Raw genomic sequence first — 14,402 nt, forward strand, 5'->3', positions numbered from 1 at the left:
TCTTCTAGCCCTTATTATTGTCTAGTAAAAAAAGACATATTATAATGTGACGTCGACCTTTAAATAATAAAAATAATATTATACATTATATATATTTATGGAATACCTAAAAATTTAAATAAATTATCATTTCCCATATCATAAACTTAAATCAAAACATATATCTCCAATTGAAAATGAATTTGGAAAGAAAAGCACATGCAATTTTATAACAAGACATTGGGTTCAACCCCAATATATATATATATGTTCCAGTTCCAGCCCAACAGCTCTTTTGGTCAGTTCCGACAGGCCACTTCCACACCACCGGAAACCTTCCTCTTTTCCCTTTGATTTTTTGTCTTTCTTTCCCGGCAAATTATTTTTCCTTACATATTGCTCTTCCATCACCACTTCCGGATCACTATCATCATACTAGAACCAATTTCAGACGCTCCGGATTTTGAGTATGTTAAAACGAAATTTACCTAAACTTAGGGCGTCTTAAGGCGGCGCTCCCACCGGGGTTGGCTGCCGACTTATGTAGCTTAGGACTTCTGACATTCTCTTCTTCGTCTCTTACCTTCTGTTTTGTTTTCATCTCTGGAACTGCAGAGGAAGGAGATAGGAAGAGAGAAGGGTAAGTATGTTGGATATTAATCTCTTCCGTGAAGAGAAGGCCGGCAACCCTGAGAAAATCCGAGAGTCGCAGCGCCGTCGTTTTGCGAAAGTTGATCTTGTTGATGAGGTCATTGAACTCGACAAAGTTTGGCGCCAACGTAATTACTGACTCACTACATTTTCTATTTTCGTGTTGTGTCTGATTTGTGTTTTTCATCATAATGTTATACGAAAATTCCATGTGTAGGTCAATTCGAGTTGGATGGCTTGAGGACGGATAGAAACAGGATTAGCAAAGAGATTGCCCGCCTCAGAATTGTGAGTGCTCATAGTATAAAATATTTGGTTTTCGTAATCAATTCTTTTTGTTTATTATATTTGGTATTAAAGCAAAGTAGTCTGGGGATCCTTTCTTCTTCTTCTTTTTTGTCCAAATTAGAGGACTGGACATCTTGCGGCAGTATAATGGACCTGGTGCATATCCAGTATGAAAAACAAAAGCAGAAAACTCAGCTGTTAAGATCTGAATTTATACCTGCTTGACAGTTTCAGACCATATTATATCTTGAAAGAGCCATGTATTGCTTTCACCGAACGTGTAACTTAACTTGCATGAAAGATTTGAATGTAAATTTTAAGGCAACCGAGTTTTGCGTGTTTCCTCTTGTTTATATGTTGGTGTCCTCTAAATCTCTTATTGTTTTGGAAGTCGGGACAAGATGCAAGTGGTATGATTGCAACTACAGAGGAAAATAGAGAACTGACTATAAAGAAGGAGACAGAGGTGCAGGAGGCTCTAGCAGCAGTGCAATCTAGATTGGGTGTCATTGGAAACCTTGTTCATGATTCAGTCCCTGTCAGCAATGATGAGGTGTGTCTGAGGTGCTTTGCGTTCTATATAATTTGCATGCTCTGTTGATGCATATTTTTGCGATGAGTAATGTGATGTTTTATAGGCAAACAATGCTATCATTCGGTCATGGGGAGAGAAGCGGACTGAGCCAAAACTGAAGAATCATGTGGAGCTTGTCGAGCTTCTTGGAATTGCAGATTTGAAGAAAGGTGATCAATTTTTTTTTTGATTTTCTGAAGTCATACTGTAAGCAGCCATATGATTGGTTGGATTACACTGAGAGTACTATTTTCATCTTATATTCTTCCAGTATCCTACTTCAGCCATATGCCCATGCTGTTTGGTTTTCTAAAAATCTTTCATTTTCTGTGCTTTTTTGTTGTCTAGTTTGCTTTATACAAAGTGTTTTTGAATGTTGTAGGTGCAAATGTTGCTGGAGGCAGAGGTTTCTATTTGAAAGGGGACGGAGTACGACTGAATCAAGCTTTAATCAACTTTGGTCTTGAGTTTTTGGAGAAGCGGGGCTTTACCGCGTTGCTAACTCCTTTCTTCATGAGGAAAGATATTATGGCAAAATGTGCTCAATTGGCTCAATTTGACGAAGAACTTTACAAGGTAAGTTATTCACTTGTTTAATAGCTTGGAACTACTATTTCTAAATGAAGCATAGTTAGAAAGACACTGTAGGATTGCACCTAGATGAAGTAAATACAAGTGTCTTACTGAAAAAATAGATAGAAAGAGGAAATATCCTATCTCATCTTGATATAGCAGGAAGTCTGGTGTCCTCTTGACCCTATAAAGTTTGTAGCGTGCTGCCTTGCACTTTGGATAGAGAAACTGCCAGAGGTTTATCTTCCGTTAAACTGAAGAAGTAAACCTGACTGGCTTATTTTCCTGCTTCAATTGAGGTATAGTTGTGTTTGTTAACTGATTCCAGTTGCATCTCTATACATTTATCCGTCTCAAGAATTGAACTGCTAACTGATCTATGAGCAACATAAAAAGCAAAGATCAGGAGTGTGATCAGAGTGTACATTTTAAATAAGATGTGCATGAAATGTCTAGTTATAACAAAATTATGGGAGTGGGAGTAAACCTTACCTCCTGTAATATAAATTTTAGTAATCATGTCAAATATGTAGAAATTTATCATCGAAGAGGAATACTGGTGCTTGGTTCACCACGTGCTACAGATTCATTAATCATGTCATCCTTTCTTGTTAGAGTACCACTTTTGTTCAGAAAACTTTCTGGTTCAGTTTTTATTAATGTAAGATCAGATGAATTGATAATCTGTTGGGGATCATAATACTACATGATATTCTAATGGTTCCGTGAAACTATTAAGCCACTCTGAGATTCTTATAGTTAGGCAAATGATGTTAATACCAAGAGGGGGTAATCCAACGTCAAGCATGCAGGTAGAGGGTAGTCTGGAACATTGAAAAGATGATTTCTTAGTCCAGTCCTAATGCAATATGATGGTAGCCCTGCAGATATGCGAATTCTTGGTGGAATAAAAGTAATGAATGTATGCACAATTGGTGTTACTTGTGTCTTTTTTCGAGCTAAAACATTTCAACTTTGTGGCAGATGCTAATCTGCTTGACTTCTCGGTGGTGCTTTAACAGGTTACTGGAGAGGGAGATGACAAATATCTGATTGCAACAGCTGAACAACCACTTTGTGCATATCATATAGATGATTGAATTCATCCTTCACAACTGCCTCTGAGGTATGGGGTTCTTTGTAAAGTAAGCCTCAATGTGCTTGGCTCGGAATGTAGTTTTATTGCTAGCTTTAAACTGTTGTGTGTAAGCCACAAAAGAGTGTTCTTTCATCTTTTTCCCCCTGGGTTTTCTTTTTCTTTTGTTTTCTTTTTGGTTTTGGAATTTGATCTGACATTAAGAATGCCGTCAGACATGCTGGATATCCATCGTGCTTCCGTAAAGAAGCTGGCTCACATGGTCGAGATACTCTGGGGATTTTCCGTGTACACCAGTTTGAAAAGGTTGAACAGTTCTGTATAACTAGTCCAAATGGAAATGACTCCTGGGAGATGCATGAAGAGATGCTGAGAAACTCTGAGGATTTCTACAAGCTGGTAACTTCCGCGCCATTTTCGTAAATTTGAATCTTTGAATAATAACTGTTACATGTCATAATACGGCACCTCTGCGTAAAAGCATGTCATTGCCCTTTTCCTTGAAGACTAAATTGTGGTGCTGATTCAGTTATGATAGATTATTTTTCTAATGTTCCCCCTTAAATTTAGCTTGCACTCTGATTGAAGTTAGTGAAATTATTTCTTCGTTGAGCAGCTGAATATTCCATATCAAGTTGTAGCTATTGTCTCTGGTGCACTGAATGATGCTGCTGCAAAGAAGTATGATGTGGAAGGGTGGTTTCCAGCATCAAAGACATATAGAGAACTTGTTTCCTGCTCAAACTGCACTGACTATCAGTCAAGATGATTGGAAATTCGATATGGGCAGAAAAAGGTGGAGTTGGCTTAGCTTTCTTTTATTCAACTTCTTGTTGTATCTTTGCTATGGCTACGCATTAATATTGATGTAGGACTGACGTAGGAGGGTCAGAGCTAAAAAAATGTTATATACTCACCAGACCTGTCAAAAGTGGTGTGCGATCCACATTGGATACATGCCTTTATGATTTCAAATTGAAAGTTTATCAGATTGAATGTTTTCTTCACATAATGATAAACTCCTTAATATGGTTGCAGAGTAATGATAAGGCCAAGGAATATGTGCACATGTTGAACTCTACCCTTACAGCAACTGAGAGGACAATGTGCTGCATCCTCGAGAACAACCAGAAGGAGGATGGTGTAGAAATACCAGAGGTTCTAAGAGGTTTCATGGGTGGGAAATCCTTCATTGCTTTCATGAACAACATTGGGAAAGAGGCAAAAGGGAAGAAGACTAAGGAATGAGCCACTGTTCATTTTTATACCACATTGAAGACGAACTTTAAGAAATTTCTGGAGTTCTCTCATGCTCGGCCCAGTTGTCTTCACTACTTTTCTAATATAACCTCTTGAAGGTTTTCCAAATGCCTGCGGACGTGCCTTGATATTGAATTGCAAGATATCTTTGTTATGATTATTTGAAGCTATTTATGCTTTAACAGAGACTGAAAACAAGAATACTGCAATGTTACAACCTTGCAAGCCATTCTGACACCTCACAAAATTTGCTGAGAACGAATGTAGGACAAAATGCTAAGTTTCTTTGTCGTTTGGTTATCTTTCTTACAAGTTCATAGATATTTACATTGATTCATACAAAGCGATCAATCTACTTTAGTAAGTATGCCTTGTTTTTTTCTTACTAATTGTAAGATGGGACTTTGTTTGAATTGGGTTTAATCAGGAAGTTACAATTAGAATGTAAGTTATTGTAATGGGAGCATGAAGATGATTTGTCAAGCTGAGTGGTGATTAATCATCCTTTTGAAACGAATGTTTATTTGATCTGAATTAACTCTAGATTTTGACCCTTAAAATTATGTCCTAATTTAGCAGCAATAAAGCCCTACACTGGGCCTAAATTGCATTGCGGAAACAGTTCAAATTGCTGCCGTTCCCAAACTTGAGCTACCAAAACAAATAAATTTTGTGTTTTAAGGGTAAGTTTCTGGCATGCACTTATTCACTTTGTGTTATAAGCGGATCGCGTAGACTTCAAATGTGCTATGTGGTTTGCTGAAATCCAAAGCCTAAGCCTCCAAACAAATGTGTAATAACTGGAAGTACCCGAGTTTTCAAGCTCATTGATTTCTGTTTGACATATTGGTGGCTTTCATGAAATTCAGCTCCACCATTCCGTTCCCATGCGTTCATACTTGGTTCAAATCACTTCCACAATTGCCGAGCTTGCAAAATCAGGAAGCATATTGTTGGCTCGCAAGTTGTTCGATGAAATGCCTCATAGAGATACAATCGCGTGGAATGCAATGATAAGCGCATATTCGTATCTGACCTTCTACCAAGAAGCACTCTCATTGTTTAGCAGCATGAGAGTTAGCAATGTAGAGCACGATCACTTCACTCTCACCGCTGTGTTAAGTGCCTGTGGGGGAGTAAAAGATATAAAATATGGGCGAAGGCTTCATGCTCTTGCTATTGTTTCAGGGTGCAATTCATTCTTGCCTGTGAATAATGCGTTCACTGATATGTATGGCAAATGCTTAAGTGCTCAAGAAGCGCATAAAGTGTTTGAGGAGATGGCGTTTAGGAATGAAGTTTCTTGGTGTTCGCTATTGTTTGCTTATGTAAATGTTGGTCTTCTTGATGTTTCACGTAGCATTTTTTATGATATGCCGAGAAGAGTGGTTATAGCTTGGAATACTGTTATTGCTGGTTACGCAAAGTGGGGCGAAGCCGAAATTTGTTTAGATTTCTTTAAGAAGATGTTGGAGGATTCTTGCTGCCCTGACAAGTGGACTTTAAGCGCAGTTATGAATGCTTGTTCTGAAATGACCGCACCATGTTATGGTTGTATGCTGCATGGTTTTATCATCCAAAGTGGCTGGAATTCTGCACTGGAGGTTAATAATTCAGTTCTTAGTTTCTACGTAAAATTTGGTGAGGAAGATGAGGTTCTAAGGGCAGTTGAGGCTGTTGGAATGTTTAATGAGGTCTCTAGGAATCTTATTATTGATGCTTATATGAAGCTAGGTAATCTTGAGGAGGCATATCTTGTGTTTGGGTGTGCGCCCGGGAGAAATCTTATATCATGGACATCAATGATAACTGGATGCAGGAGAAATGGGCATGGAGAACATGCTATAAGGTGTTTTATTGACCTGATGGGAAGTGGTATTCAACCGGATGATGTTGCGTTTGGAGCCGTTTTACATGCTTGCTCTAACTTGGCGACACTCAACCATGGAAGAATGGTCCATAGCTGTGTGGTTCGGTCTGGTTTTCATGCTTATGCTTATGTTGGCAACGGCCTGGTGAACATGTATGCTAAATGCGGGGATATTTGCAGTTCGCATAGAGCTTTTAATGATGTTCTTTACAAGGACTTGGTTTCGTGGAACACAATGTTGTTTGCATTTGGATTGCATGGCCGCTCTGTCCAAGCTCTACTTGTTCTTGAAGAAATGGTAGCCTCCGGGGTGAAGCCAGACAAGGTAACATTCATAGGTTTATTGATGACATGTAGCCACTTGGGGCTGATTGACGAAGGCCTCTGCTTTTTTGAATCAATGACTTCACACTATGGCCTATCTCCTGAAATTGATCACATAGCTTGCGTGGTAGATATGCTAGGTCGAGGTGGAAAACTGGAAAAAGCAGAAGAATTAATGAATAAATATATAGAAGCAAACAATGTGAAGGTCAGCTCCTTGGAAGCTCTCCTTGGATCTTATTCTTCTCAAGGCGATTTAACAATGGGAGCAGAGTTGGCGGAACAGCTGAAGATTTTGAAGCCTCGTGATGAGATGTGCTATGTGTTGTTGTCAAACTTGTATTGTGCTAGTGGCGAGTGGAAACAAGCAGAGATTTTGCGGAAGGCAATGGCGGTTCAAGGCGTTAAGAAAACACCTGGTTGCAGTTGGATTGAAGTAAGAAATCAGGTTACAGCTTTTGTGGCAGGAAGCTATTCCTTTCCTGATATGGAAGAGGTGCATATGATGGTATATATTCTTGAATCTGAAATAAGATATCCAATGTCTGTTCTTTGCTCAGATGGCACAACTTGGAATTCTTTAGCATGAGACATGTTCTACCTGAGTGTATCATCCATAAACAGTCTTGGCTTGTGATGGTGAAAATCAGCACATTTGGAATAAAAACAAAAAGACGAGATTCAGTTCTTGATCAGGTCAGCTTGGTATGTGTACTATGGTTTTTCAGAAGCTCACGATGCTTATTAAGCAAACTGAAGTATATTATACTCACTTTAAGAAAACATTAACGGGGGACAGAAGGGATACAACTCCAAAATGGAACAAGAAAAATGTCTATTTGCCACACTAATTTATACAAATTTCTACTACCTTAAAAGCCCCTAGATGCAGCATGGATGCCAATAGGGTGGGTGGTATTTACTAATGTCAACTAGCTGGGGGCTTCAGAAACAAATATGCCGTCCCTTTGAATGCACTTGAACTGTCTGGAGTAGCCGCTGAATAGACAAACTTTGCAGCAGGGTAGGGGCATCTAATATGTGCCAAGTTCCTGTACTCTTTGCGGACGAGCCAAGTGTGTTTACACTACCAAGAACCAATATATTCAGCCGATTTCTTGTCTCAGCAATCGCAATCATGCAGGGTTAGACGATTGAGGAACATGTACACGCCAGGAAAATACTTTCATATACAAAGAGTTAAGGAGTACAGCAATTCCAAGTCCCAAGAACGATGAGATCAAGATTGCATAGATTGGAGGCAAGTGAAGCTGCAGACCAAAAAGAATACGTGGTTAGATTGCCAAGAGGATCGCCAAAACTACAGAGACTTGTGAAACTTGTAGATCAGGAAACAGACAAGTCAATTTGTGTACACTACGGAGTTTTTAGACGGTTTTCATCTCCTGCACCTGCCTTGCTCGCATTGTCCTCAAGTTTACTATATGTCACCAGGTTCAATGACTATGGAGTTAATGCACCACCTTTTCTATCAGACAATTACAATGACATCCTTTGAAGTGTAGCATATTATAAAAACGCATGATTTTGAAATTGCAGTGAGACACCTGAAATGTTTTAGACTACACAGTCCTCCTGGTCTTTTGAGGGGATTTGTAATGTAACAATGCATGGGTTGCACGTAGTTTTTTGAAATTGAGGGATCTTTTGTTAATACATCCAGGTAGCAGGAGATGTTGGTATAATTATTCCCTTTTCCGAAAGAGTCCTAATAAAGACATTGGAGAACTAGGGAGACTAGTGGTTTAGGAAGAGATAAGAAAGCATTTCGTTACATTAAGAGAAAAATTGCTTGAATGATAGCAATTAGCATACAATTGCAAGTAAGACAAAATCAGGCAGTAATGCCTCTCACCAGAGTATAGAAAAAATGGAGAGTCAATGCCACGAGAGCGAACTCCAGAGCTGCAAAGGTCCATATATACTCTTTAATTGCTGCATCACAACAGATTATTTTTAAGATCAATAGTATTCCAGTGTAGATCACTCATACTTTCTTGAGCTTCCCATACCTAGGACAACCGCAAAAATTGATGCCGTAAGGGCCAATGTGAAAGAGAATGGTGCAGCAAGTATAAGTGCTTGATTTTTCATCTCTTGGATCTGTAAATGAAAAGAAATTACAGATTAAGAAAAAGAAAAACGAGAAATGCAATACATGTGTTGACTGGTTCATTTCTTTTCCATGTTATATCAGTAAATACCTTTAAGATCCCTTTACATGTCACTGCATAGTAACTATGCCAAAGTAATTGAAATAGTGAACAATCACTAGCATCCTATTGTCTAATATCTTACCAGTAGCTGTTCAAGGAAGAAGAAATAGCATATTGTGCTAATCAAGACGAGCACCACAAAATCTTGCCAGGCACTGAAAAAATATGCCAAAATTTATTGTAAGCTCATTTGTAATTGCAAAGGAGGAGATCCAAAATAGATACATTAAATAATGATGCGAGAATCGAAAAATTAGGAGTATTCAACACATAATTCGGGATTTCATCTTTTTTTCCTTCTTCATTTACTTGTCTCTCTACGACAGAGGGAATGTGCTGCAAGTTTTATAGCAGATAACCAAGAAATGATATTGATGATCTGAAATAATGATAACCTGAATCAACCATACAGTGGCTAACATATTTTGAGTGGGAAGGTAACAAAGCTTGTCCAAGAACAATTTTCCTCTCCTCTTCTTCTTCCTTCTTTGGATGAATGGTGATATTTTAGTTCGTTTAGACATCAAAATGTTTCACAAAGAGTGTTTGAGGAACGCAAAATTAAAATTCCATGAAGTTTAACTTACATTAGCAAGTGAAGCCAAATATGAAATTCCGGTATTTTAATATAGAAAATCACCTCATTGTATTCTGTTGGTTTGTTTCTCGGTTCTCTCTCGAAGCAGCATTTGCCACTCGAAGCAATGTAACAGGTAAATTTGAAACTTCTTTACCACAGACTTCACATTCTCTGTTGCCTTTCAAGCTAAACCATTTAATTGCACAATCTTCATGCACCAGTTTGAGGGCTCCTTTACAAAGGCATTCCATCTTGAATGTATTTCTTTCTTCACATGTATCAAGACAGATCCTGCACACAGCTTCCTCTTCAGGAATCTCTTGATCCTCATGGACAGGACCAGGAGTTATTTGATCTAACTTGGCACAACCAAAAATTTGTGCATAATGAGAAATTACTTAGATGAACAACATCTATTTGGGATATTAATTTCAATATTATAGATTTCTAGTAAAAATGCAGGTTCACGAGCCAAATGAAAATCTATATGTTGTTATATGCTCAATCAAGTGTCCCAATCTTATGCATTTTAAGTATATGTACAAAATGAGGTATGACTGATTAGTAATAATTTTAGAATAGAAACTACAGCGCCCATATCAATCAGACAAGGTAGTGACACAATAGGCTTGAATTAGTCATTATGCACATAATGGCTCGACAAAGGAATAATGAGTCATCAAATGAGGCCAAACAGGAATTTAACAGAGAAGCATGGGAATGCAACATACCGCCATCAGTTTCTGGAGCATGATTTTCACGGGCGGCAAAAGATTGAGATCTTACAATAAAGACGTTCCTCCCAGGTACAGAGAGCGACCTTGAAACAGTAGCTTGAGATTCACCCGTCTGCAGTGAGTAGGAAAAGATTTATCAGTAAACTTTCTACTTTGATAGATTCAGTACTCAGTTCATGGTATTAAGTATTAAGAAGTGATGCTTTCTTAATTTTCTTTTCCCATTGTTGTTAAAGTTTGCTTAGGCATGAGAGTCAAATCTGAAAAGTCTCTATCTCAGTTCAAGCAAGACCAAGAAACAAGGTATGATGCTTGATATTCTGACAATAACACAACAGAAAATAACCAGGAGGAAAGTTTCAAGTTTCAGAAGTTACATGTGGCCTTTTCCCTTCACTGGCTGATGCAGGGACAATAATGTGGGGAGACAAGTTCGAGGCAGGTGTCACCGGAAGAGAAGTACATCTTTTCCAGTTCAAGGTTGTTGCACGATTTGAAAACTCAGGGCTTTCAGGAGTCACCTTTGGATCTGAACTGAGAAGAGAGCTTCTTATACTATCTGATCCAGTTGACCTCTTCTTAAAGCTGAACGCCCGAAGAAAACCTCCTGTAGGAGAACTTCCACTTACGACACCTGGAGAATGGAGCGAATACTTGCCACTGCGGCTGCCTGACAAACCCGCAGGTCTTGGAGGTATTTGAAGGGTTAGATCTGAACTCCGTTTACTTGACCCTGGATTTACAACCATATTCCTGGCTTCCATGTCATCAGAATCAGCCTATGCATCAGAAATAACGGTGTCAAGTATAACTTTCAGATCATAATCTAATCTGACACACTCAGAAAGTATCTGATGTGAAACTTAGACTCACAAAATTATCTTGCTTGAGATCGGGGGAAGAAAGAAAGAAAACATCTATGAATTAGTTAAGACTCACAGAGAACTGTTCCAATCTGGAGCAAGGTCTCTTTGGTGCTTGAAACATCAAAATGATATAAGTTGATATAAACAAATAAGTTAAAAAAAAAAAGCCACTGGGAACAGTCAAATACACCGAAGACTCATACAGAGACAAACACACTTATGAATAAACAGCAAGAAACACTGTTTTCTTGCACTATCTTTTGGGCTGAATATGGGGAATATTTTATTGAATACCCATAATTAACAACTAGAGTATCGGTCTAATACAGAATCATCATTAGTCAATGCATCACTGATAATAAAATTGTAGTAACCATCGGCCAATTTCGAAGCAAAACCTAAACAGCACCCACACATAATTGCTAATATCTTCCTCTTGCTCATTTTCTTTCTAGTTTCAGGGAGCTCAAAATCTGCTCTACTCAAACCTTCAAACTCAGACCCCCCAAAGAAAAAAGTAGAAGAAAAAAACAGAATATCATCCTAACAGAGTATTGATTTCTTCCACTTTTACCCACAACATTCCAGCCATAAAGAACACATCTTCAAATAAAAGTGATGGAAAACAAACAGAAAGAGTCGAAATCAACAGCCCACTAACCAAAAAGCAACAAAATTGCTAACCTGTGATGTTACTGTTGAAGGTGCTTCCGTTGCTTTATGTTCTGTGCCCGCATTATTATCCAGCTTATCTGCTTTAGGGCTCTCCATTCTTGAACAAAATCCAAGAGATCCTCCACGGCTACAGGCCGGGAAAGATTCAATTTTTTAAGAAAATGTGTCGGGAAAAATGGATGAGCTGTGTAATCAAGGATGTGTAAAGACGAGGATTTCATTTCTTGGTAAAGGAACGGAAGGTAAAGGGTGACGCGACTCGTGAGGTGGGCGGCCCCACGCCACGGCGCACGGCGTGTCTTTTTCGCACCGTCGTTTATTGCATTGTGGGATTTTTGCGAGTCTGTCACTGCAATTACATAGAAATTTCGTCCCGCGTTTGTTTCTATGGGAGCAGTAGATTCTTGCTATTGAAATTCAATTCCAAAAATTTGATGAAGAAAAAAAATACAAAAATAGGGGAGATGAAAATTAAACAAATTCAAAACCTCAAATTTTGGTTTGGGGGAAACATGAATGAAGATAAAGGAGCAAATACGTTGATAATTTTATCAGATTTCCCCCTTCCTATCTTCACCTTTTTGTATATGATGAATGATTTCTCTTTTTCACTACTTTGTTATTTATGTTCCAAGTTGAAGAAGTTTGCATGAAATTCTGAGACTCAATTCCTATTTTAGAAATACAACTACCATTTTCATAATATATTAATTATTTTTGCAAATCAGTCTAAAACTAAGTCCAAACAATGAGACCTTACTTCAACGGTGAGTGTGAACCAAACGTGCATTTCCAAATTTATTCCTACATTTCTAATCGGTATGATTTCGGTTTGAAAATATATATTTTCATGAAAGGTCTCATTTCCATAGACGAGCGACCAACCATTCACTCTCTCAGTATGGTATTAGTTATTCCCATTATGTTGAGAATGAAAGTGTTTTTACTTTTATAAGAGATATTTTATAAATTTCTTATAACCTTTTATAAGCAATTTTTAAAAGGGTAAATATCAATTTATCCCATTGTGATATTGAAAATAATCATATTATCCTCTATGAAAAAAATATACCAGTTTACCCTCCTGTACTTTTTAAAATGAAACAATTTACTTCCTTATACATGAAGGTAAATTGCTTCGTTTTAAAAATCATAAGTAGGGTAAATCGTTGTATTTTAAAAAATACGGGGACGTAAATCACTATTTATTTTTTCATAAGGGTGTAATTTGCTCATTTGCTTGCATTTTTTCTATTTTTAAAATACTACTGCTATACAATAAATTCAACATATTCAATAAAATAAGCATAAATAGAATAATAATAAAGGGCAAATTTATTAAGTAGTTTCATTCCATCACTAATAATTAAGTCCAAACATGCATTGTTTTAGTCAAATAAAGCAAAGAAATTGTGACTTAATCATTAGATATTACCGTGACGTGGTTGTCATAGTAAAGAAAAGAATTCAGTTTTGTTTCACTGTATTTATATATATATACTGTTCATGTGGCACGTTGTTTTTATGTGCATATATAATATTTTTTTTATTATTTCAAATATATCATAAATAAGATTAAAATATAAAAATCAATATATTATATTTAACAAAGAAAAACTAACTTAAAACTATTATCGACATAATAAAAAAATTAATATCACAGTGTCACAAATTATTATCTATACTTCCTTGAAAGGAAAGGGACTCCATACTCATAAACCGACGGCTAGTGATGTTCCCGTACCAATTTCTTATAAAGTCAAATATGCCATTTAACTAATAAGATAACTAACTCATTTTACTGTGCAGATTATATATTAACTAATAAATTAGTTTTCTTTTTTAATATCATGTGTTGATTTGTATATTTTGCTTTTATTTATAATATATTTTAAAATATAAAAAAAAAATTATTATATGCATGTAGAAGCGACGAGTCACAAAGGCTAATTTGAGAATAAAAAATATATATTTTCATAAAAAAGATACATGTAGAAGCGACTGCCTAATCTTTCATGTTGTATTGTACTGATATATTATCATTTATTTAATGAAATTTATATTTATCAAAAAAAAAAAGAAAAGAAATACGAGATATGTGTGTATTCTTGTTATTTTTTTTAGGGCAAAAGGCAATTTTCGTCCCACAACTATAGGCCATTTTCGTTTTAGTCCCGTAAGTTTCTAGGGTTTCAATTTGGTCTCGTAAAACTGAAAAATTCACAATTTCAGTCCAAATTTGGCCGGAAAAATTTGTGGGTCACCGGAAAAAGTCACATGCGATGCATGTGACTTTTAAAATTGGGGATTCGATCCTGATTGGCTGGAGAAGTTGATGTGGCACATATGTGGCGCATACGTGGAAATTAAAAAAAAAAAATTGACCCATCTCAAAAGAATGGCAAAGGCGGAGGACGGCTTTTGTCGGATCTTTGCACAGAGGTGATCAAAATTGATGGGACTGGTCTCAAAAGATTCGCTAGAACGAGAGGCGTTCAACGATGGTCTTTCGGGCCGGTGGTTCGTTCAGACGAAGGAGAAAACGCCGGCGGAAGGTGCAGTCACGGCGGACGACGACTGAGATCTTCAAAACGATGGATCTTTGCACCTAGTTGATGAAAATGGATGAGGCTGGTCCCATTAGAACCGCAGTGAGGAGACGAATCCAATGGTACCAATCTGCAATCGTGGG

At 37.3% G+C, this 14,402-nt stretch overlaps 2 protein-coding genes and 1 pseudogene across 3 annotated transcripts; 2 read left to right on the top strand and 1 right to left on the bottom strand.

Moving 5' to 3' along the window:
- On the top strand, positions 146 to 4,650 carry LOC105171445 (annotated as a pseudogene).
- Positions 4,978 to 7,885, top strand: LOC105171446 (pentatricopeptide repeat-containing protein At2g36980, mitochondrial). Its single transcript, XM_011092564.2, has one exon. The coding sequence runs from the start codon at positions 5,309 to 5,311 to the stop codon at positions 7,202 to 7,204; it is 1,896 nt and encodes a 631-aa protein (XP_011090866.1). The 5' UTR covers positions 4,978 to 5,308; the 3' UTR covers positions 7,205 to 7,885.
- Positions 7,357 to 12,284, bottom strand: LOC105171447. Of its 2 annotated transcripts, none has more exons than XM_011092566.2 (8): positions 11,720 to 12,284; positions 10,547 to 10,948; positions 10,164 to 10,281; positions 9,493 to 9,787; positions 8,935 to 9,007; positions 8,649 to 8,739; positions 8,492 to 8,571; positions 7,357 to 7,886 (listed from the first exon to the last, which is right to left on the bottom strand). In XM_011092566.2, the coding sequence occupies exons 1-8, from the start codon at positions 11,804 to 11,806 to the stop codon at positions 7,752 to 7,754; spliced, it is 1,281 nt and encodes a 426-aa protein (XP_011090868.1). In that variant the 5' UTR covers positions 11,807 to 12,284; the 3' UTR covers positions 7,357 to 7,751. The 2 variants fall into 2 exon arrangements, with proteins under 2 accessions (XP_011090868.1, XP_011090869.1); XM_011092567.2 differs by lacking the exon at positions 11,720 to 12,284 and adding an exon at positions 11,109 to 11,177.

This window comes from Sesamum indicum, linkage group LG10 (genome assembly GCF_000512975.1).
Source record: "Sesamum indicum cultivar Zhongzhi No. 13 linkage group LG10, S_indicum_v1.0, whole genome shotgun sequence".
Lineage (NCBI taxonomy): Eukaryota > Viridiplantae > Streptophyta > Magnoliopsida > Lamiales > Pedaliaceae > Sesamum > Sesamum indicum.

What these genes read in the sequence shown, in the direction of transcription:
- LOC105171447 (XM_011092566.2), bottom strand. Translation starts at nt 11,806, where the DNA reads ATGGAGAGCCCTAAAGCAGATAAGCTGGATAATAATGCGGGCACAGAA. An exon ending in AACCAACAGAATACAATGAG is followed by an intron (nt 9,008 to 9,492) that starts GTGATTTTCTAT and finishes ATATTTTTTCAG; the next exon opens with TGCCTGGCAAGATTTTGTGG. An exon ending in AATTTTTGCGGTTGTCCTAG is followed by an intron (nt 8,572 to 8,648) that starts GTATGGGAAGCT and finishes GTTGTGATGCAG; the next exon opens with CAATTAAAGAGTATATATGG.
- LOC105171446 (XM_011092564.2), top strand. Translation starts at nt 5,309, where the DNA reads ATGCGTTCATACTTGGTTCAAATCACTTCCACAATTGCCGAGCTTGCA.